We start from the raw sequence: 22,957 nt of genomic DNA, 5'->3' as shown, positions 1-22,957 counted from the left end.
AAACAATTAACCGTGTCTGGTTATTTTGATGCGGCTCGTGAATGGATGAAGAAACAAAAATCATAAAATGCAATCTTAAGTAAGGTTCAAAATAAAATCAAAACCACTATAACTTATAAAATCAGATTGAATCAATGAAGGCCCGTGGTTCAATGAAACAAAGTAAAAGATTTGAATAGAAAACCAAAAAGAAACCGATTGAGACTTTATTTTGACAAAGCACCAAACAATTCTTGTGCCTTTATACATGTATGGTTTAGAAAATGATACCCATGGTTCAATGAAAAAATTCTCGTATCCTAAAGTCGTATTTGCCTCTCTTTGTGCAGGTATACTAGTGAACAAATACCGCTCCAAAATACAATTCAAATCTCAAAAATATGTTTGACACATAACACGATAGGATGCCAAGCCTTTCTCAAGTGCCATAATATCACAGAGAATGGAAGAAAATAAAAATTATACTTTTCACACTTATAATTTGACCTAAATTTGACTTTGATCCCTATTATTTTAATTTAAATAATTTTGTCCCTACACTTTAAATCCAATGTCAATTTGGTCCTTCCAACGTTAAAATTAACAATTTTGTAACAGTGTTAGTCTCCCAAGGTGCACATATTTGGATGAAAGAACCAAATTGAAACTAGATTTAAAATGTAGGGACCAAATTGTTTAAATTGAAACAATAGTGAGCAAATTAAATAAAATTTGAGTCAAACTATAGGAGTGAAAAGCATATATTTGCCCAAGAAAATAATATAGGAACATTATGTAGAAGATGAATAAGAGATTCTGTGAAATTGATGTAAACTGAATGGCATAAGAACTCTATATTTATAGTTCTGGTGTCTCTATATTTTAATTATGAATCAAGAGGGTAGTCACCCGAAATATTATTGAAATATTTACACAGTGCAGTCGTTACAGAGTCACCAAATAAGAAGTCATACCAGCCTTTGGAAGTCCAGCCACCACTTTTTGAGCAGTCTTGATAGATGTCAAAATCATGATGGCAGAGGAAGTACATGCCTGTGCTGACTTGATATGCCGACAGATCTTCGTTGACAACATTATGAAAAGAAGGATACAAGTCTCCCTGCTGTGTATTGTTCTCTTCTTGCTCATACACAACTTGAATGCCAAACTCTTTTAGCTTCATATAAGCCCACAAAAACACTGTAACATCCACTTCATCGCCACCTTCCAATTGATTTCCGATCTTCCAATGGCTTAACCATATCATATGTTCATTGTCTTTTGGAAGTCCCACAAAAGTGGGACTATAGATCCACTTAAAAGCCTTGGTCTTATTGCTGGTTCTAATAAAAATATTATCCCAGTACTCATTTCTTCGGTCATCAGATTTTGCATATGTTTGCTCATACACAACACATACATTCAAGCCTCGGATTTTGAGATTAGAAAGTGAAGGCACATTCAAACAAATTGAGGATCCCGTGCTCTTATTGCTGAACCAGCTTGGAACCTCATTTCCAGGAAGAAAAGTGTTGAATATAATAAATTCATAAAGTCCCTGCACCACGGAAATCATATCATTAGGATTTAAGAAGAAGAAGAAGAAGAAGAAGAAGAAGAAGCACCTGAAGGGGAACTTTCACTGTTCTTATTGTCATGACATTGAATAAAGTCACCTCGACCTTTCCCATTGCTTCCAAGTTGAACCAACCCATATTATTGAACATCTCTGCATTAATGTTCTTTATGGGTACTAGCTTGAATAATCCCTGAATCTCAACTAGGCTGTCACAAGAAGTTATCGCCAGTACCAGTGATCTCAACAGGTTTGGAAGATTTGTTACCATTTCCAACGAACTGCATTTATGTATATTTAAGTTATTTAAACTCATTGGAAGCTCCGGAAGTGAATGGAGTTTTGTGCAATGTGCTAGCTCAAGTTTCTGGAGTGCAGTAAGGCCCCTGATACTATCTGGTAGATTACAAATGGGGTTTTTATTTAGATCCAAGTGCTGCAGCAAGGATAGGCCACCAAGATCCTTTGGAATAGCATCGTCTGACAGATTGCAATCTTCAAGACTTAAGCTTACTAATGAGCGTGACAAAGAAGCCAATGAAAATCTAATGGATGTAGGACTCTTTCTTGGTGTCAACATCCATGACCGCAACACTGAACCCCATGATTTTTCCTCACCAATGATAGAGAGTGACTGATGTATGGCAGTTTCATCTGCCTCAAGCACCTTCAAAGATTCCATCTTGCCCAGCTCTGTAGGCAACTCATTCAGCTTTGAGCAACCAGAGAGAAAGAGTTTTTCAAGGGATTTTAAGTGACCAATATTGTGTGGAAGCTTCTTAAGGTTTTTGCAGTTTTCTAGATTTAACAAAACAAGTCTGCCTAATTCTCCAATGGATCCATGAACCTCAATCAAATTTATGCAATCTTTAAAAAACAATCTCTCAAGATTAGGCAGTTCTGAGAAGTCAGGTGTATTGGTGAGGCAATGAGAATGACTAAGATCGAGGATTTTTAATAATCTGAGCAACTAACACCAAAAAATAGGAAATTAGTTTATATGGATAGTCATACCAATCCCCAAGACATTAAAAACAATCAAAAACAAAAACAAAATAATAAAATTATTGTCAAACCTTTGTTCCATTCCAAACTCGTTCCAGGTTGCTATAGCTCATATCAAGTGCAACCAAGCTCTCCAAAGAAAAATCATTGGGTATAGATTTTAAAGGGAACCCATGCCAACAAAGCCATCTTAACTTCTTAGGAAATTCTTCATAGTATCCAGTAAGCCATACATTATAGAGCTGGAGTATTCTCAGTCTCTGCATTCTTGAAAATGCATCAGTGTGTATATTTACTTCTTTAGATGTTGGAAATGATTCTGTTGAGGAAGAATTCGTGGAGAGCCAAGAGAAGCTTAGACGACGTCGCTTTGATGATGATGAACTGCCTTTATAAAGGAATGATGAGTTGCCATGAAAATATTCAGAATGATGTCTTTTTGAATTATTTACCCTCCTGGATGGCTCCTCTTCGTTAAACCCGTTCATGTTGAGGATGAGGCCTTCAACTGTTTCTGTCCCCTGATTATAAATAATAATAAAAAAATTCAGGAAAAAAAAAGGCTAGATATGTGTGCACATGGGCAAAAAACGTATACAAATAGACATGAAATAGCACAATTCTTACAGTTTTTTCAATTAATACATTGAATGCATCCTTATGATGCCATAGTCTGCTCCTTTTCTCAGGTTCTTCAGTTGATTCTTGTCGTACAATTTCTCGTGCCATATCTTGAAGCAATTGATGCATCATCAGCTTGTTCTTTTGATCAATTATTAACAGGCATCTATCAATGAGGTTGTCAATCCCTACTTCAGTGTAGAAATCACATCCATCTAGCACTGTAATTGTGAAATCTTTGTCTTTTTCCACAAAGAAACAAGCAACATCTAAGAACAAATTTCTGTCATGGTCATCTTGCAAAGAATCAAAACTTATTTTAAGTTTTGTAAGGATTTGGCTATCAGGAATCGCTTTCAATTTCTTTAATGCACTTTCCCATACATCTAAATTTCTTTGAAATAAAGAAGAACCCAAAACTTGAAGGGCTAAAGGCAACCCTCTGCAGTAGCTCACAACTCTTTTTGAGTGCTCCTCGTAACCTTCAATGGGGTGGTTTTGTCGAAAGGTGTGCCAACTGAAGAGCTCAAGTGATTCATCGTCATTTAATTCCTTGACCTTATGCAACTTGTACAGTTTTTGTGCCTTCATCAAGTGCTCACGCCTAGTAGTTATGATAATTTTACTTCCTGGATAAAACCAATCTTGCATTACGAGCACTGCATTTAATTGGTCCACTTGATCCACATCATCAAGAACAAGCAAAACTCTTTTACAACATAGTGCATCTTTAATCCTAACAATACCTTCATGGACACTACAAATTTTTTTTTGTTTCCCCTTCAAAATATCCTGAAGCAGTCTTCTTTGCAAACAAACCAAGCCATTGTGTTGTTCTGATATTTCTCTAATATTTGCTAGAAAACTACTAGCTTCAAATCTGTCAAAATTCAGATTATAAACTATTTTGGCAATCGTTGTCTTCCCTATTCCACCCATCCCACATATTGTCACAATGCCAACATCTGCTGATCCATCTTGTAACCAAGAATTAATTTCTTCTACACGAGAATCAATTCCAATTTGGTAGGGGGGCAGACTAAAGATTGTTCTATGCAATTTATTTGCAATCTCCTTGATGATTTGCTGAATAAACCTTGCCTCATGCCTATGGCCAACAACAAAAATGAAAGCAACACATAATTGACAGATCATTAGTTCAAATCAAATAAGAATTCAAACATACATGAGACAAATTCAAACAAATTTCACAATGCTTAAATTGGCCATTACCACTTTGAGTGTAAACAAAATGAAATAAATGTTGGTTGCAATTTACATAGTTAATCCTGGCCATTATGCTCAAATGGACGCAATTTACATAGTTAATGCAACATGATATGTATTCAAAAGAAAGAAAATCAACAGAAAATCCAATGACGTTCACCAGAATTCCAACTCCCACTTGAATGATCAACTTTAAGACAAGAAGTTCATAATTTTCACAATCATAACGCTATTTACATTTTTAAACTTTATCAACCTATCCCTTGACTTTTTTGTTATTCATTGCATTCCCTATGTGTATTTAAACTATTTTTGTTATTATCACACAGCAGCATTCAGTTGGATTTCTCCTAACGGGGATGCACAATCCTAGCAATGTGATATATGAAACACAGGTAGTTTTATAGAGGAGTTGTACTTGTGTTGAGTATGTGTCAAATATTGGTACTTCTTTAACACACTTACACACATCCATAAATTAAGCTTACCAAGATACTTTATAGCAAAATCAAAAGAACCCCCACGTTTCATGGAATTGTTTTACACATGTAACAATAGTAAATAACAACAAAATGTAGATGAACAAATACGAAGAGTCTTAAAAATGGAGCGATGAGTGTGCATTTCAACGGTAAAAGCAATGTCTGTGGCAGAAAGTTGTCAACAACAAACAATATATTTGAAAACACATTCTCATAAATTTATCAATTGCCTGTCATTCTCTAAAGAGCATCTTTATAGCTATAAAGGTGTTAGATAATGTTGGGCTTCAGTCTCCTTATTTTTGACGATCCTGCTGCATTGATGATGTATCATCCTGTTATTGGTTGCGCATCGTCATGCCTGTCCATCATGGAAGGACATGTATAGGGTACAATGCACTTCAGGCGACACCAATATTACCCTTTTCTCTTTCTACTTTTTCTGCATTTAAACTTCTATTTCTTACTTCATATTCTTCACCTTTACTCTTTGCACCTTCGGGCTTTTTCACTCTTTCCGTCCACCATTGTCACTCTGCTTCAAGCTGCATACCTCTTGCATCTGTCGTTGTCTATCCCTTAAAGTAACTCCTTTAGTTTAGATGTTCCATTTTATAAGTTCTCGATCTCTTCTATTTTATCATTTTTTTTTTTTTTGTATTATCTAATTTGTCCATTGTTTCTTTATTCTCCGAAAAATAGGGCATTTTCCGAAAAATAGGGCATTTATAGTACATGCTGGAGTCAATGACCACTGCTAAATTGTATTAGATTCCCCCTGATGCCAATGTCAGCTTGAACAGTCATGTCGACTTCAAGATTGAGGGTCCTGACTTCATACTGTCCCATTAGTTGCTGTTATAGAGGCCAATGTTAGGCTCCATCATCATCCACTTCTTTGAGAGTGCCTCTGCCATTGGAACTTGAATCCAATGTAGTTGACTCCCAATAGTTATCGAATCATTATAGGTATGGTCAAGCTAAATCGATTGCTTGGTCTTTAGCTCGACCTCCACGAACTTGAGTGTTGCTATTCTAGGCCTGGCAACGGATTGAGTTTGATTCGGATCCAACCTGTCTAATCCAATTTGTTTGCGGAAATCTGGATCTGATAATCCGTGTAACCCGAATCTGCCAGATCCGAATTTAATGGACCAGATTCAGATAAATCAATTCCAGTCCGTTTATGTACCCGAATCCGATATTACATCCCATTTAAGAAGTAGAACAATTGCCCTAGAAAGATCAAAACACTTGTCTCTCTCATGCGATTTCTCCAGAGATCGATTCATCGAATCACCATCAGAGATTTCTTTGGAGATCGACTCATCGAATCACCATTATCATCATCTATGATTTTGTTGCTCATCATTGAATCATCATCATCATTTGCGACGTCTATCATCCGCAATTCTTTGAGTTTGACCATCATCAAATCACCATCTTCGATTGTGACTCGAATTTCGGAGACTTTGAAGCAAGTGCAACTTTCAGAGTTAGACATCAAACATCTGTCTATTTTTCAGAGTCGGTAATTTTCTGTGAATTCCATTGCTTTCCCCAATATTAGGGTGTGTGTTTAACTAGGTTTTAGTTTCAATGAAATGGGTTTGGCTTTATATTGATTGTTCTCAAGTGGGTTTGCTATAGTTATGATAAATTTAAAGTGAGTTTTGTTGCTTGTGATTATTGTTGAGTGGATTTGATCAGTTTTTGTGTGTTTGATCAATTTGTTAAGTGGGTTTGTTCATTGTGATTTTTGTTGGAATTTGATTTGTCGATTGCACCATGGCTCTAGGACATTTTAAGGCTCCCAGTAACGAGCTCTGTAACATAATTGGTTTCATATTAGTCTACATTAGCTTTATTTGAGGATTTTTTACGTGAAAAAAGCTAGATGAATTTGGTTTTTTTCTTGTTATTTTTGTGTTGGATCTTTTTCTAGTTTCAATCATTGTACATAAACCTAAAAAGCCCATGAATTTTCAGGCTGTTTGTTCATGTCAACTAAGTCTATTTTTGTGTTTGTAAGATCTGCATGATTCTGTTTTTGTCTTTAGATTCAGATTGGTTTGATGGGGAAAAAACCCAATTGAGTAACTTGAAATATATGCTTGTTTTCTGTTACAAGCTAGACTTGGTGGAATACTGCTTTGGGCTTATTTATGGTGCTAATGCTAATAAGCATATTCAGAGGTTCCGTAATGGTTTTGTTGATCCCTTTTATGAGTATAAGAGTGATTCTTCTGATTCCATGAGTTCCGTCGCACTTGTTTCTGAAAATAGCAGCTCAAGTGGTAGTCAAATGCTTGCCGGTTCTTCGAAACAAAAAAGTTTGGCTGGTTTTCATAAGTGGTATGTCCAGAAACGTGCTTCTAACATTTACGCCTAACAAAAATCAGAAGTGGAGCAATACTTTGAGGAGTTGCTCTCTCTCTCTCTCTCTCTCACACACACACACATATACATATACATCTTAAACATGGCTTGTTATCAAATGAATTTCAAGCCATGTGAACTTGAAAACCCGCAAGTGGCTTGATATCAAATGAATTTCAGTTTTGACCATTTCATAAGTGGCTATCAACCATAGGGGTGATAAATGAACCGAATGAGCCGAACAGTTAACTATCCAAGCTTAGTTTAATAACTTTAACAAGCTTTAAAATTTGTCCGAGCTTGGTTCGTTAAACTTTCGAACCAATCTCAAACGAACTTTTATCGAGCCGAGCTCAAGCAGTTTGATATTTTATATAATTTTAGGCTTATTGAACAGAGCTGAATGAGCAATTAACTGTTCAAGCTTGGTTTGAAAACTTTAATGAGCTCTAAAATGTATTCAAGCTTGGCTTGTTTATTTAACGAACCGAGCTAATAACGAGCCAAACACGAGTCGAGCTTGAGTTGTTTGGTTCGTTTATCACTCCTAATCAACCATGATGAAACCCAAGTTAATGCTACAGATGTGCATTTGTCAGGTTATAGTTCTGCCCACCTTTTAAAAGCATTGATCAAGTCTGTTTGATTCTTTAAAAGGTGCAGTTTTTGTTGTTTGCTTAATTGTCACATGTAGGTCGGTATATTTCTTCCCTCTTCTGGGCTTTCCTTTTGCTTCCTAAATAAAGTGCTTTTCAAAAAATTATTAATTTTGTTCTGCTCTTGCTATTTCAACTGTAGTTTATGGAGTTCAACAATCATCATACTTGTATTGACAATGATTGTTGTGGATATGATGGTTCCATAGTTTGGTTATGCTTTTCATTGCTCACCCAAAGAAAGAATTTTGAGGAAGGGGAAGGGGGGGGGGGGGGGGGAGAAGGGTTTTTTTTTTTTTCCACATTGATTTGGCCTTCAATAGAATTAGTTTGCCTATTTTGTTTGGATGGCCATCACCCACTTCCTAATAGTAGGATATGGCTTCATTTAACTCAGATGATTATAATGATAATTCAGAACATAGTCACATATAGCTTATAATTGGTCATTCCTCAATTATCTGTGAACGTCCTTGGATATTTTTTTATGGTTTTCAGAATTGTCCTAGTGGCTCACAACGCATCTATTATGTTTTTGTAGTGAAGCTTCACAGCAATAGTAAAGTTTATTGTTTGCTTAGTTAGAATTAATTGAGATGAGATTTGAAGAATGGTGAAACTGATCTCTCTTTTTTTCTATGACTATTAGGAATGAATTTTAACTAACAGAATCTGGAGTTAATTGGGTTGAAGCCTGGAAATATCTATATGAGTGGAATTGAGAAAAACAGATGGATTGAATCACTTGATATGTCATTTGCATCGTGATAGAAGTTATCTACACACCCTTTTTTTTTTTTATTGTCATCTCATTGGAATTAAAAGGGTTTGTTTTTGTTTTGTCCTTGAACCCAAGTTCAATTGAACTATTTACTATTTCAATTTTGCAGGACTTCATAATGTTGTTGACGGAGAAAGAGATGGAGGAGTCAGTTAAATGCATACAAAGAAAGTCTAAGACAATTAACTTAGGAGAAGTTTATGGATAATTTGTCATTAATTACTTTATTTTGTTTTTGTGGTGAAATGTGGTTATAAATGTATAAATCAATTCTCAACTATTATAACTTTTTTTTTTTTTGGTCTATGGTTGCCATGGTTTAGCATTGAATGAGCTAGACAGCGGAAAAAATATTAAGTTTCATGATTTAGCTTTGAATGAGTTAGATATTGAAGTGTTTACTGTTTTATTTTGGCTATTAGGTGCATTATTTTTTATAAGTTAGATATTGAATGATTTAGCATTTTTCTTTTCCAAAAAAAGCATTGAATGTGTTAGATACTTAAAAAAATAGTTTTGTATAAACTTATGAGTAGTAAAGTATTCAAAATTTGATGTTATGAACAAATTTTTATTTTTATTTTTTATAATTGGTATTTTATTAACTTTATATGGCTGGCTAAACGCAGGAGGGAAAAGAAGAAGAAGAAGGAAAAAAAAAGATCGGATCAGTACGGATCAGATTGTACAGATCAAATATCCATTTAAAATGGATCAGATCGGATGATGCGTAATCAGATTTTTCATATTCGGATTCAAATTAATGGTTAGTCGAATCGGATCAGATCTTGGCCAATCCGACCTGTTGACAGGCTTATGCTATTCTATAATGCCAGTTAACTGTGTCAGGACAAGTTCTACCTTACACCCAAACAATCTAACTGCAAACAATTGACCAAACCTCCAGCAAAATACTTGACATAGACCATTCTATCCAACAACTAGGAGTACGAGTTTTACACCCATGCTATTACAACAATCCACGTCTTCACTTTTCTTTTTGTAGAATTGATTTTTGTTTTCCTTCGAATATGCATAGATTTTTGGTGTTCTGTTGTGCAGATACCTGACAAACCTACATCGCTGCTACCGAGGAGTGTCCAGATCGATAATCTAAACAACATTTGGAATATCCAAGCACCTAAATGAGCTTCTCACATCCTTCTCAATTACAATCCAGTCTACTGCATCCCAACATTCGCCGATACACCTTATGAAGCCTAGTTGAGAGCTGCTCTGAACACTGCCATTGCAGTTGCTATATATATATTTTTTTTAACTAGGAGTCTCTCGAAATGACAATCAACAAAAACAAGAAGTCAAACAGGAAAAAATGAAATATACATCACAAATATGAAAGCTAGAAAGAATAATATTTCTCATTCTCATATTTTAAACAATGTACACAACACCTCTATTTATAGGAGATACAAGGCACAAAATTAGGAATTGATTAGCTACTGATTTTGAGGACTGATTAGCTACTAATTAGCTACTAATTCTGATTCTCAATATAAACTTTCCTACTCTATAGTATTGACTAAATCTAAATATTTACAGCTGTGATATCCCAAAGAATTCAGCCATATCCTGGCAGAATTATTTTCTTCCCATTTCCAACACTCCCCCTCAAGCTGGCTTGAATATGTCTTCCATGGCTAGCTTGCTGATTAGGTGGTCGAACTGCCTGTTGTGTAGTCCCTTCGTAAGAACATCTGGAATCTGCTCCGCAGTGGGTATATAAGACATGCAGATCAATCCCTTCTCAATCTTTTCTTTGATAAAGTGCTTGTCGACTTCCACATGCTTAGTTCTGTCGTGAAGAATAGGATTATGAGCAATTGCAATTGCTGCCTTGTTGTCACAATACACTTCCATTGGTGATATTCTTGGAATTTTTAAGTCTTCCAGTAAGCTCTTGATCCACTCATCTAAATTCAGCTTCAACACTACTTCTAGCCACTACATTATGTTTTTTAGTCCGCCAAGTAACCAAATTTCCTCCACCGAAGGTACAATAGCTTGAGGTAGATTTCCGGTCAGTGATGCTTCCAGCCCAATCCGCATCTGTATATACTTCCACTTGAAGATGTCCTTGTTTTTTAAATATCAAACCTTTACCAGGAGTTTCTTTTAGATACCTTAGGATCCTGAATGCTACTTCAAAGTGCTCCTATCCTGGTGAATGCATGAATTGGCTTACTCTGCTTACTGCGAATGCTATGTCGGGACGTGTATGAGATAAGTAGATCAATCTTCCAACAAGTCTTTGAAACTGGTCTATATTCACCACGTTTTCAATTCTAGCATGTTGTAGCTTCAAGTTAGGCTCGATTGGTGTTTCAGCAGCTTTACATCCGAGCAAGCCTGTTTCTTTGAGCAAGTCAGGTGTGTACTTACGCTAAGTGACAAAAATGCCCTCCTTAGATCTAGCGAACTCCATTCCAATAAAGTATTTTAGTGCTCCCAGGTCCTTTATCTCAAAATCTTTAGCAAGTCCCTTCTTTAATTTTTCCAATTCGGCACTATCATTACTGTTAGAATTATGTCATCTACATAAACAATCAAGATAGCTACTTTACCTTCTCTTGAGTGTTTATAGAACATAGTATGGTCTGCTTCGCTTTGACTGTATCCAAGGTTTTTTACAACCTTCCCAAAGCATTCAAACCACGCCCTTGGGGATTGTTTGAGGCTGTATAGAGACTTGTTTAATTTGCAAACTTTATCTGCACCAAACTTCTTCTCAAAACCTAGAGCTAGGTTCATATACTCTTCTAGATTTTTATTTAACGAGGCATTTTTTACATCTAATTGATGTAGATGTAGAGGCCAACTGTAATTAACAGCTAGTGACAGTAAAACCTAAATTGAGTTCATCTTGGCAACCGGAGCAAAGGTTTCTTAGTAGTCAATCCCGAGGGTTTGTGTAAACCCTTTTACCACGAGTTTCACCTTATATCTTTCCACGCTACCATTAGCTTTGCACTTCACTATAAATACCCATTTGCACCCTACTGTCTTTTTGTCCTTAGGCAAATTCACTAACTTCCAAGTACCGTTCTTTTCCAGAGCATTCATCTCTTCCATAACTGCTGAGTTCCAATTAGGATCGTCCAAGGCTTCCTTAATAGTTCTAGGAACAAACAGGTTAGATATTTTTGAAGTAAATTCTCTACGACTATTGGAAAGTTTATCATAGGATAAATATTTCGCAATGGAATGTTGGGTACATTTTTGAACTCCTTTTCTAATGGCTATAGGAAGATCACAATCTGTGGGCATAACATTAGATAAAACCGCTGAAGGAAATGGAGATGAAGTAGAGACAGATGAAGTAGGAACCATATTAGGATTACCTAAACTACTCGAGGGACCTTTTCCAAGAGATTCTAATTGACTTTGTAGCAGAGTGGTTGGTCTTTACTTTTTCTTTGAGTATTTTTCCGAGCATAAACAAAAAACTCAGGTTCGGGAACAGTTTGTTCCAATTGTAGAATTTCTCTCCCTGCTTGTGAGCCTTCTATATTTTGAGAAGTTGGACTGGGATTTCCTTTGTTCTCCATATCTTGAACACCTTGTTTCTGTGCTTGTTTTTCAAAAACAAGGGATGGAGATGACAGAATAGGATTTGGTAAGGGATTGGAAGTTGTCTGCCAAAAATTTTCTTTCTTTCTCTCTTTCTCCCCCTGAAGAGAATTTTTGGTAAAAAAGGATGGAGTTTCAAGAAAGGAGACATCCATAGTCACCTGAATTTTTTTTGTTTGAGGATTATAACACTTGTAGCCTCTTTTGTTTGGAGCATACCCGATGAAAACACATTTTTCTGCTCTAGAATCAAGTTTGGATCGAAATTGGTTGGGTATGTGAACGAAAACAGTACAACCAAAAAATTTTGAAGGCAAATCTGATTTAATTCTGCAATTAGGAAAGGTTTTTTTGAAATATTCTAGGGGTGTGACATATTGCAAAACCCGGATAGGCATTCTGTTAATTAAATAAGAGGCTGTCAAAATGGCATCTCCCCATAGATATTTGGGAACATACATAGAGAACATTATAGCTCGAGCTACTTCCAGTAAATGCTTATTTTTTGTTTCAGCAATACCATTTTGTTGAGGAGTGTCACGACATGTAGATTGATGAAAAATACCTTTTTTCCCTTAAAAAATTCCCTAGATATTCATTGAAATACTCTTTTCCATTATCAGATCGAAAAATACTGATTTTTGAATGAAATTGATTGTCAACCATTTTTGTAAAAATCTTGAAACACGTTTTTTACTTCAGATTTGTCTTTCATCAAATAAACCCAGCAAAGTCGATTGTGATCATCTATAAAAGTTACAAACCACTTTACACCAGTCATGGTGGTAACCTTGAAGGGACCCCACACATCACTATGAATTAAGTAGAATGGTTTAGAGGCACGGTAGGGTTTTGTAAGATAAGTAGTTCGATGGCTTTTAGATAAATAACAACTTTTACATTGAAAAGACGAACAATCCAAATTTTTAAACAAGTTAGGAAACAAAATGTTTAAGATATGGAAAATTGGGATGTCCTACTCTAAAATGCCAAAGCATTATTTGCTCGCAAGCCGAAATTGAACTAATACTACAACCATAGCCTTGAGTTGTTTTATTGCTGGATATGTCATCATCAAAGTAGTAAAAACCATTGCCAATCATCCTTCCCAAGTTCTGGTCCTAAAATTCACAATGAGAGTCAAAGAAAACAACACGACAGTGAGAGTTTTTGGATAATTTACTGACAGACAACAAATTGCAGGCTAGTTTAGGAACATGAAGGATGGAGTGAAGAGTAATATTTTATGAAATTTTTATTTGACCCTTTCCTACAATGGGTGAGAAACTGCCATCAGCAATCCTAACTCTTTCACTTTCAAAACAAGATAAATAATTATTGAATAAAGAAGAGAAAGAAGTCATGTGATCAGATGCCCCCAAATCAATGATCCAAGAGACAGAATTTTGACTACAAGATAGAGGATAAGGATTGCTACCTGTCTATGCAAGAGAACCACTAGGAGTGCTGGATAAAGAATTGGATTTTAGAACTTTAAGAAGATGATCCATCTGCTCCTTACTGAACAAACTTGCTTCAACCTCGTTGGCATAGGAGGATGCATGAATTGGTCTGTCACTTGATTTGCCTCTCTTCCAAGTTGCAGGCTTCCCATGAATCTTCCAGCAGTTTTCCCAAGTATGGCGTGGTTTTTTGCAATAATCACACCATACTCGAGATTTTTTATTCTGCCGTGGTTTAAAAACATTGTTTGCACTTGCATCCGATGCAATCATGGCTGAGTTTTCCACAGGTGCAGCAACTCCCTTTTTCCCAAGCATCACATTCTTGCGGCTTTCTTCTCTCCTAACTTTAGCAAAGACATCACCAATAGGAGGCAGAGGTTGATGGCTAATTATTCTTCCTTTGACTTCACCAAATTTGATGTTTAAGCCGGAAAGGAATGTGTAGATACGGTGATCCTCCACCATCTTTCTGTTGTGATTGCAGTCCTCTGTTGACTTCCACTCATAATCATTGAACATGTCCAAATCTTGCCACAGCCTTTTCAGAGAATTGAAGTACTTAGTGACACTGTCCTCTCCTTGACAAATTTCACCAAGTTTAATTGTCAACTCATATATTTGGGACTAATTTCCCAAATCCGAATACATCTGGGTGATATTATCCCAGAGTTCTTCGGCTGTTGGATAACACATATAGTCGGAGCCGATGTCTTCTTCCATGGAATTCACTAACCATGTCATGACCATGGAGCTTTCAGCATCCTAGGTAGCATAAGCCGAGTCCTCTTTTGCTGGTGCCTTCTCTCATGTCAAGTATCCGATCTTTCCTCAACCCCGAATGTACATCCGGATTGATTGAGACCAACGTAGGAAATTATCACCATTGAGTTTAATCCTGGTGATTTGCACCGAGTGAGAATCAGTGTTGGAGGCATGTTTCTCAATGTTTTTCGGTGAAGCAGTAACAGTGGATTCGGATGTGGTTTCTGACATGGTGAAGGACGGCTAGCAAGTTCTAAGATTAACTCAGAAGGGTCAGAGAATAAGTCCCTAGCTCTGATACCATGAAAGCTAGAAAGAATAATATTTCTTATTCTCATATTTTAAACAATGTACACAACACCTCTATTTATAGGAGATACAAGGCATAAAATTAGGGACTGATTAGCTACTAATTATGATTCTAATATAAACTTTTCTATTCTATAGTATTGACTAAATCTAAATATTTACAGCCGTGAGATCCCGAAGAATTCAGCCATATCCTGGCAGAATTATTTTCTTCCCATTTTCAATAGTCTCCAATCACTAGAAATCAAAAATCATGGGATCCCTTCAAATGCCAGCGAAATGGAGGTCCAAAATGATGCCAACTAGCACACTATCCCACATTGATTCCAAGTTTCCGAACTTGTCCTCAAAATTCCTCGCATTCATATCCAACCAAATAACCCAAAAGATTGTGAAAACCACACAAAACCACAACCCTCTCCTTTTACCTTTGAATCATTTAAAAATCAATTGAACACAAGCGCCTGGCACCACCCAAAGAGTATCAACCAAACTATTGAACCTATACCAAAGATTCAAAGCCACTTGACAGTGCAAAAATAAATGGTCCAAAGATTCCCCACTCCTCCCACACATGATACACCATTGAGGACGGAGACAACTATTAGCCCTCCTTTTCTGAAATATGTCACTGGCCATGATTCTTCAACGAGCAAAAGACACAAAAATATGTTCACTTAGAGTGGCACTGTTGCTTTCTAGATTTTTTTGTGAATAGAAGGAACGTTGGGCTTATCAATGATCTTATGAAAGAAGGATTTGCATGAAAAAACTCTAAAAAGAATTAATGAACCAAACCCGTTTATTACACACATTTGGAAGCAATGAGACTCCACCCCCATCAAGCAAATATAACAAAGATGTAACCTCAAGGGTCACCTGATCATTACGTTTTCTTATGAAATTGGAGTTCCATGAGATTAGAGCCAAACTAGAACAAGCTAAAGAGGCAATCTATGCATTATGAGAGAGCGACACGAAATAAATGTGGAAATGCCACATCAAAAGAGGAATCACCCACCCGGGCGATGAGACTCCATCACGGTTGTTGTTCCTCCAACTACTATCCCCACTGCCATGTCAAGTACTCACACATCTAAGCTCCCAAAGGTAGAAGAAAAAGATGGCAAAACAAAAGAGACTGCTCAATATCACAAACTTTATTGGGGGCAGAAAACCATCCCTAGCATCTGCTCAACCATCTGACCTGCCCGCTCCGCTTGTGCAAACCCCTCTACCATCTCATACCCCTACTCCCACCGAACAATAGGTGGTGGAAGTTGGCGATTAGGGCTGTTCGTAAATGTGTCCGACCTGGTCAACCCGACTGACCCGGGCCGACCAGCCGTTATGTGGTCGATTTTGCTACATACTTCGGTCGGATACGGGTGTAAATAAGGCAAAAAGTCGAGTCTCGGTTCGGTCATCAAATTCAAAAGTTTTAATCCAAATTAAATCCGACCAACTATGAAAATTTATCAATTAAAATAGTAAATAGTTTTGACCGTTCGCCTCCTCACATTTAATGCATTTCTCTTTGATTAGAAAGTTCCAGTAGTAGTCCGTTCCATTATTCAAAGTCTTTGTCTCTTTCTCTCTCTCTTCCTCTCTCATTATTTCTGTTAGATTAGACCTTTCATCTCCTTTCACTCTTGTCAATAACTCCTCTTTATTTGTTTCAAAAAATAACTCCTTTTTTTCGCCTCTCTCTCATTATTACGTTACAACTCTCTCACTCTCTTTGCTTTTGGTGGCTAACTCTCTCTCTCTAATTATTCTCTTTGACTTTTCATCACCTCTTTACTCTTATCAATAACTCTCTCTTCTCTCAATATTTCAAATAAACTTTTTCCCATCTCTCTACTTTGGTCCAAAGAAACTCTTTCTCTCCCCTATCATCCGTATCTCCTTTTTTTGTGTGCATTCTGTTAAAAAATATATATATAGATATAAATATTGTATATGAGATGGCGGTGGTACGTTGAGCTCATGGCAGAGATATTGCAACGGCAGAGATGGTGGTTACTCTTTTGTCTCTCACTTTGTCCTCTATCCCCCCAACCCCTTATCTTCTCATTCCTCCTTCGATCGCCTTCTCCCTAAACCCTCTCCTCTCCATCTTTGATTATCCTTTCTTGAAACCCCATCCCCTTCTCTCTCCCGTCTCTAATCTTCTTCCCAAGAACTCTCGAACCCCCCTTTCCCTTCTCTTATGATTCTGTTGAATTAAGGAAGATGCTAGTGTTGCACCACCAATCGAAGCCCGGCTGTTTTTTCTGCAACCCAAAGACGCCGGTTTCAAAGCAACAGTTGGATGAGTTTGGTTTATATTTTCTCCAAACCGATGTTGTCAATTCGATTGTCGGTGATGGAAAAAACCGATCCGATCCGACCCGTGAACAGCCTATTGACGATTAGTCTCCTCAGTGGCCTCTGCAACAGAAACAAAAGATGGCCGCTATAGCTTTTTCAGCCCCTATTCATGTAGTGAAGTATCCTCCTTGGTGCCCTAAGTTGACATATAGGGAACGTCTAGTGGATTTGGGGGGCAGTGTCCTCAGCTCCCCTATGCCATTGGCCACTCACTGCTTCTTCCCCTTGATGTGGAGAAGTATCAAGGTCAGACCAATCCCTTGCTTTTTAAATCGGTAATCTAGAATGTTGTTGTGGTAAGTTCCTTTCCCTTTGTTCGGCAATCAGTTGTTTGATATGATTTTACACTTGTCTCATGTTAGCTCAATTATTTTTGCTAATAATGCAACAAATGTATGTGGTCATGCATAGGCTGGAAAGGTTGGAGGTTGTTTGGGTTTTCAAGAAGAGTCACCACCTCCTCTAGCAATTGAGCAAAGTTGAGACGATCAATTGGGTACTCACTAAGGTAAATGTAGCTACGAAGAAGGTACTAGCTAGTGCCGAAGAGAAGGCAAAGTCTTCTGAGAATAAGCTAGAAGAAGCATATTTGAAGATGGAAAAGCTTCGAGTTGTCGAGGGGACCGCTTCGTAGACTGACTACGAGGCTAGAGAGGAGTATAAGAAGTAGGTGTTGGAGTTGTAGGACTCTCTCTTTGGGGACAGCTAGAAAGATGCCTTGGAGAAGGCTGGGCTCATAGCAACACTTCAATTATATCTTCTCCAATGACTTAGCTACACATACACTATTGGTCTCTAAAGTATGCACTCAACACCACTTTTGTCCCCAATGTTATGATTGTGCTTTTTTAATCCAAGTTTTTAATTTAATTTTAAATAGTCCAATTATTAACTTCCATCAAAATTGATAACAAAAACCTTTGATTTTAGGTAAAATGACGGTTTTGTCCTTCGGCTTTTCTACTCCCACTTTCTTCTCTCTTCTTTATAGCAACCTCTTTCCTATCTTATTTTTGTCTTCTCCTACAACTCCCTCCCACAAGCCTATTCCCACTCAATCGCCCAATCCTCAACCACTACTGGAACTTCTCTTTCTCAATTTATATAAAATATGTATTTGCATGTTTTGATGGCGGATTTGTCGCCACCCGATCACTATTTTTCTCTGTGTGAGGTGGTTTCAAAGGTCAAGGAGCTTGGAAAGTTTCAGGATGTGGAGATGCAGAGATCTATGAAGCACCGACACGCTTCCCAAGGCTGCATATCAGAGTCCGACACGTGTTGGACACCGATACGCAATAGACACATGTTCGACACGCCGTCTAACGTGTCCTCTTTTATTTCTTTTTTCTTTTTTTTTTCATCTCAGACACGTCCGAACACTCCAACACATTTGAGACACGCCTGAAGCTTTTCAAAACCCTAGCCTCAAAGAGAGAGGAGAGAGAGAAGAAAAAGAAGTCCCCGAATCGAAGCTCCATGGTCTCTGTTCAGAGACATGCTTGAGACGAGATCCATCTGCGACACAGGGATAAGAGAGAGAGAAAAAAACAAATTTCTACTGCGGTGAAACCAATGCTTCTACGAGATCCATCTGCAACACAGGGATGAGAGAGAGAGAGAGAAGAAAGCATCCTGCTGCAATATAGAGAAAAGAAAGAGAGACAAGACCAAGCTTTCTTTTGTTCCTACTGTAACCAATGTTTGTTTACATTGTCTTCCAAGAAAAGGGTTAATGCTCATGAAAGCTGCTCCATACCAGGGAATAAAGCTCACCTTTTCACCTACTAGTCAAAGGGTCAAAACAGCTAGCATCCACCAACTAATTAAATGGTCAAAATAGCTATTTCAAAATATGTATATTTATATATATATTTTTTATATTGATCATTGTGCACCACGTGAGTGTGGGTAATTTTGTAATATTTAAATTTTAGTTAACATTAAATTATATTTTTTTATCATAATTTAAAAAATTATTTATATATATGAAGTATATCTTAAAAATAAATATATATTTTTAACGTGTCCTTAGCGTGTCGTGTCCCTCATTTTTTGAAAATTAACGCGTCAGCGTGTCCGTGTCCGTGTCATGTCCTTGTTATATCACATGTTTGTGTCCGTGCTACATAGGTAGAGATGAAGGCTAGATGTATTTCATGAGAAAGTTTTGGAACTAGTCGGTGACAGATGGTGGCAGTGGGTTTAAGACAAGGGTGGTTCTGTATGCATATATATATATATATATACATACACAAATATACATACATATAACTATTATGTCTGGCAGTAGGTTTGAGAATTGAGCTTTAGTCAATTATGGGGAAATTGTATGGTAGGTGAAGATGGTGGGTGGGCATGGAATGCGGTGATAGTTCTTCGGCGGTGATAGTTCTTCGGTGATGATATCATGGCAGTGATGGTGGTGTTGGATAGTGATAACACCATGTGGGGAGAGCGATCATTTATGGTGGGGCTAGGGGAGGGGGAAACACTATGAAGTGGGGTGGTGGAGAGGGAAGGTGCAAGGGGCAAAGGAGAGGGGTTCGATGGTAGGAAAGGATGACATGGAGTTTTGTGGAGGTTGATGGTAAGGAAGAGAGAAAGCGGGAACCAAACAAAGGGAAGAGGGATATTTTTTTAAATTCCGTAGTTGTCCTTAGAAATTGAATTTTGTTTGTAATTTAAATGGTGTTAATAATTGATAATAGTTAAAATCAAATTAAAAACTTGAAAGACCTAATCGCATAATCAAAACATTAGAAACCATAGTGGCACTGAGTGCATACTTTAGGAGCCCACAGTGCAACATTATGGAGTTCATGGCTAGCGCATAATGCTCCAAATTGGAGCGAGAACTGAGAGCTTGTGCTGATTCAAAAGCTTATAAGGGGTAAATCATTTCATGCACTGAAAGGTTTAGAAATTCAAAGTTGTAATAGGTGTTTGGGGATTAAGTATATTTTGCTTGTTCTTTCTAGCAGCATAGCTGATGTCTTTCTGTTTTCTTACTGGTAAAGGGGCTGTCCATTTGTTTTCTTGATTATGGGAGATTAGCTCCAAAATCTGGGAGCTTTGTATTCCTCTATCATTTAATTAATTAATTAATTTATTTTATTTTTGCCTTAAAAAATGTGTAATGTTAAATTAACATATGAAATGTTTATTTAATGCAAACTTTTGCCAATTGTTTTACACACTCAAAATTATTTTATTACTATTAAATTAACTTTCTATTTTTGAACTGATATTTTTTAACTGTTACTAATATAAACAGAGTTTGTAAAAAAAGTTTTGGGAAAGTTCAAAGTGATCATAGAAAATATTAATCATGTCTTTTCTACCAAGTTTTAAAATTTTCCAATTAAGAAATATGGACTAGGGTGGGAAATTTTCCAATTAAGAAATAAGCATCTAAGGACACTAACATAATAAAGGAATATCATCTATATGATCAATCAGAATGGTGCCTCAAATGAATTAGAGAAAATTACCCATCTTTTAAGACCATCCCTGGCAAATCTGCAACTTCTCTAAGAGCCGCCCTCCACCTCTCTACCTTCGCGAGCCCCTTTTGTTTTCTTTCATTGTTCTCTACCTTCAATTCCTCTTTATGTTTTGCAAATGCTTCTGCAAAACTCCCCGTTTGCTTCTTGACATGTGATGGATCAACATGGTAGAACACCGGCAATATTATGTGATCGACAGTTCTCTTCCGTTCAAGTATCTTCACAAGTTCATTAAGACACCATCCCGAAGATGCATAGTCTTTTGACAAAACAATTATTGAAATCCTCGATTCCTCAATTGCCCTATGTAGGTTTAAATCAATTTCTTCTCCTCTCTCAAGTTCGTCATCGTCTCTAAACGTGTGAATTCCTGCATGAACTAAAGCTGTATAAAGATGATCGGTAAAGGTCATGCGGGTATCTTCACCCCTGAAACTCAAGAAAACGTGGTAATAACATCGAAACATTGATGAGGAGGCTTCTTTGACTTTTGTAGTGGCCATTGATCAAAGCTCTACTATATGAGAATTAACAACCTGTATGTATGTGCATAAGATATTTTATATATATGTCAATAATGGATAAACAAATCTAATGAAGTACTGAAATTTTGGTCAAATCAAAGTCAATCAAGTTCAAAATAGAGACCAAAAGCTACAAAGAAACTGTGAACAACAATGATTCATCCCACTAAAAACATCACCACTAATAGCACTAATGCATTAAAAAAGTAAAAAAAAAAAAAAAAAAAAAAAAAAAAAATACAACTCCAAGATCAAAACATCACATCATTAATGGCGGGACCCACTGCCACCTAATTAGTGGGAGCACTAATTAGTGCTCCCAAGCATTTTTCAACTGTGAAATAACAAATGATTTTATGGATTTCACACGAGGTGGGTCCTGGGGAGTATGTGAAAACACAATTAATCACACCCAAAAAATAAATAAATAAACACACAAAAAACAAAAATGAAAAATTATACTGGTAGTCCCTATATTTTGTTGCTTGTGTCATTTTGGCACCTATAGTTTCAACTGACTCAATTTTGACCTTAATTTTAGATTTTAGCTCAGTTTGGTACAATTTTGTCAATAAAAGTATAACACTTATATGCACATGTTTTTATAAAAAATAGTAATAATTAGAATCAATTGAACCAATTTGAGACAAGGCAAAAATTTAGGATCAAAATTGAGCCAATTGAAATTACAGCAACTATTAGTGGTGTAATTTGCCCCCCAAAAAAAACAATCGAGACCATAGATCAAGTAAGGCTCTGCTTATGAAGTTAATATTTTGACCTTAATTAGGAACACAAGTATTGCTCATAAATACACACAACATCCTAAACAAGGGTGTGTGTGTGTGTGTGTGTGTGTGTGTGTGTGTGTGAGAGAGAGAGAGAGAGAGAGAGAGAGAGGGAGGGAGGGAGAGATGGAGTAGAAATGCTTTACCTGAATAATTTGAAGATGAAAGATCCCTCCAGACTAGTATTGGACTCATCACTTCCACCAAGATTTTAACAATTATTTGATAACAAAAACAAATGCATAATCACAGAAGAGAAGAAATATAAAAGAGGAAAACAAGATCGAAAAAGTGTGCGTGAGAGGGGAAGACAAACAAACAGGTTCTGAATGAGTTACAGACTGGGAAAGTCTCAAAGTGAAAAGGTCACAAAGAACAATTGACCAAGACCACAAAGTTTGCGTGAGAGTTTTATAAAAAAAAAAATGATACTGTCCCATTGAAATGTATCATTTATTTTGTTTATTTTTATATTTTTATATTAATTTAATTATTTTAATCATATTATAAGAATGATCAATATAATTATATTTAATTATTTTAATCATATTATAAGAATTATCAATATAATTATATTAAAATTATAAAAATTATTATTTATATTTTTTAAAAAATTATTATTTATATTTTTTAAAAAATTTAAGAGATATTAATATAATTTATCCTATTATAATTGATGAAAATTTTTGCCTATCATGTTCGATTTTAAAAGCCAAATTTACTTACTATTAATGCACACACTTCTCTATCCCCCCTCTCCCCCTATTTTAACAAGAATAAAATATAATGCTACATCTACTTAAAATTTTATTAGCAATCCTACTAAAAGTATTCATGTCCAAAAATCATTGAAAGTTTAAATATTACTTTTTTTTAACAACCAATCGCATTTAACCATTTGTATTTTTAATATGTTTTTTAATAAGATTGTT

At 36.3% G+C, this 22,957-nt stretch overlaps 1 protein-coding gene and 1 long non-coding RNA gene across 4 annotated transcripts; one reads left to right on the top strand and one right to left on the bottom strand.

Moving 5' to 3' along the window:
* Window positions 1-803: 803 nt before the first annotated feature.
* LOC114295084 (disease resistance protein RUN1-like) lies at window positions 804-22,448 on the bottom strand. Of its 3 annotated transcripts, none has more exons than XM_082868689.1 (6): window positions 22,172-22,448; window positions 20,699-21,142; window positions 3,188-4,289; window positions 2,632-3,081; window positions 1,605-2,525; window positions 804-1,537 (listed from the first exon to the last, which is right to left on the bottom strand). In XM_082868689.1, exons 2-6 carry the CDS (start codon window positions 21,124-21,126, stop codon window positions 866-868), a joined length of 3,573 nt encoding a protein of 1,190 aa, XP_082724815.1. In that variant the 5' UTR covers window positions 21,127-21,142; window positions 22,172-22,448; the 3' UTR covers window positions 804-865. The 3 variants fall into 3 exon arrangements, with proteins under 3 accessions (XP_082724815.1, XP_082724813.1, XP_082724814.1); XM_082868687.1 differs by having other exon boundaries at window positions 20,699-21,249; window positions 22,172-22,432; XM_082868688.1 differs by having other exon boundaries at window positions 20,699-21,083; window positions 22,172-22,424.
* Window positions 5,526-9,114, top strand: LOC145790587 (uncharacterized). Its single transcript, XR_014329418.1, has 2 exons — window positions 5,526-6,421; window positions 8,816-9,114. It is a non-coding gene; the product is annotated as an uncharacterized LOC145790587 (long non-coding RNA).
* Window positions 22,449-22,957: the final 509 nt, after the last annotated feature.

The sequence above is a fragment of the Camellia sinensis genome, chromosome 5, assembly GCF_055761805.1.
Source record: "Camellia sinensis isolate YWXY chromosome 5, ASM5576180v1, whole genome shotgun sequence".
NCBI classification, from domain to species: Eukaryota; Viridiplantae; Streptophyta; class Magnoliopsida; order Ericales; family Theaceae; genus Camellia; species Camellia sinensis.
The sequence above is the reverse complement of the archived record's forward strand: the minus strand, read 5'-3'. Positions and strand labels throughout refer to the sequence as shown.

What these genes read in the sequence shown, in the direction of transcription:
- LOC114295084 (XM_082868687.1), bottom strand. Translation starts at nt 21,216, where the DNA reads ATGGCCACTACAAAAGTCAAAGAAGCCTCCTCATCAATGTTTCGATGT. An exon ending in ATGTATTAATTGAAAAAACT is followed by an intron (nt 3,082 to 3,187) that starts GTAAGAATTGTG and finishes ATTTATAATCAG; the next exon opens with GGGACAGAAACAGTTGAAGG. An exon ending in CAGTGAAAGTTCCCCTTCAG is followed by an intron (nt 1,538 to 1,604) that starts GTGCTTCTTCTT and finishes TCCGTGGTGCAG; the next exon opens with GGACTTTATGAATTTATTAT.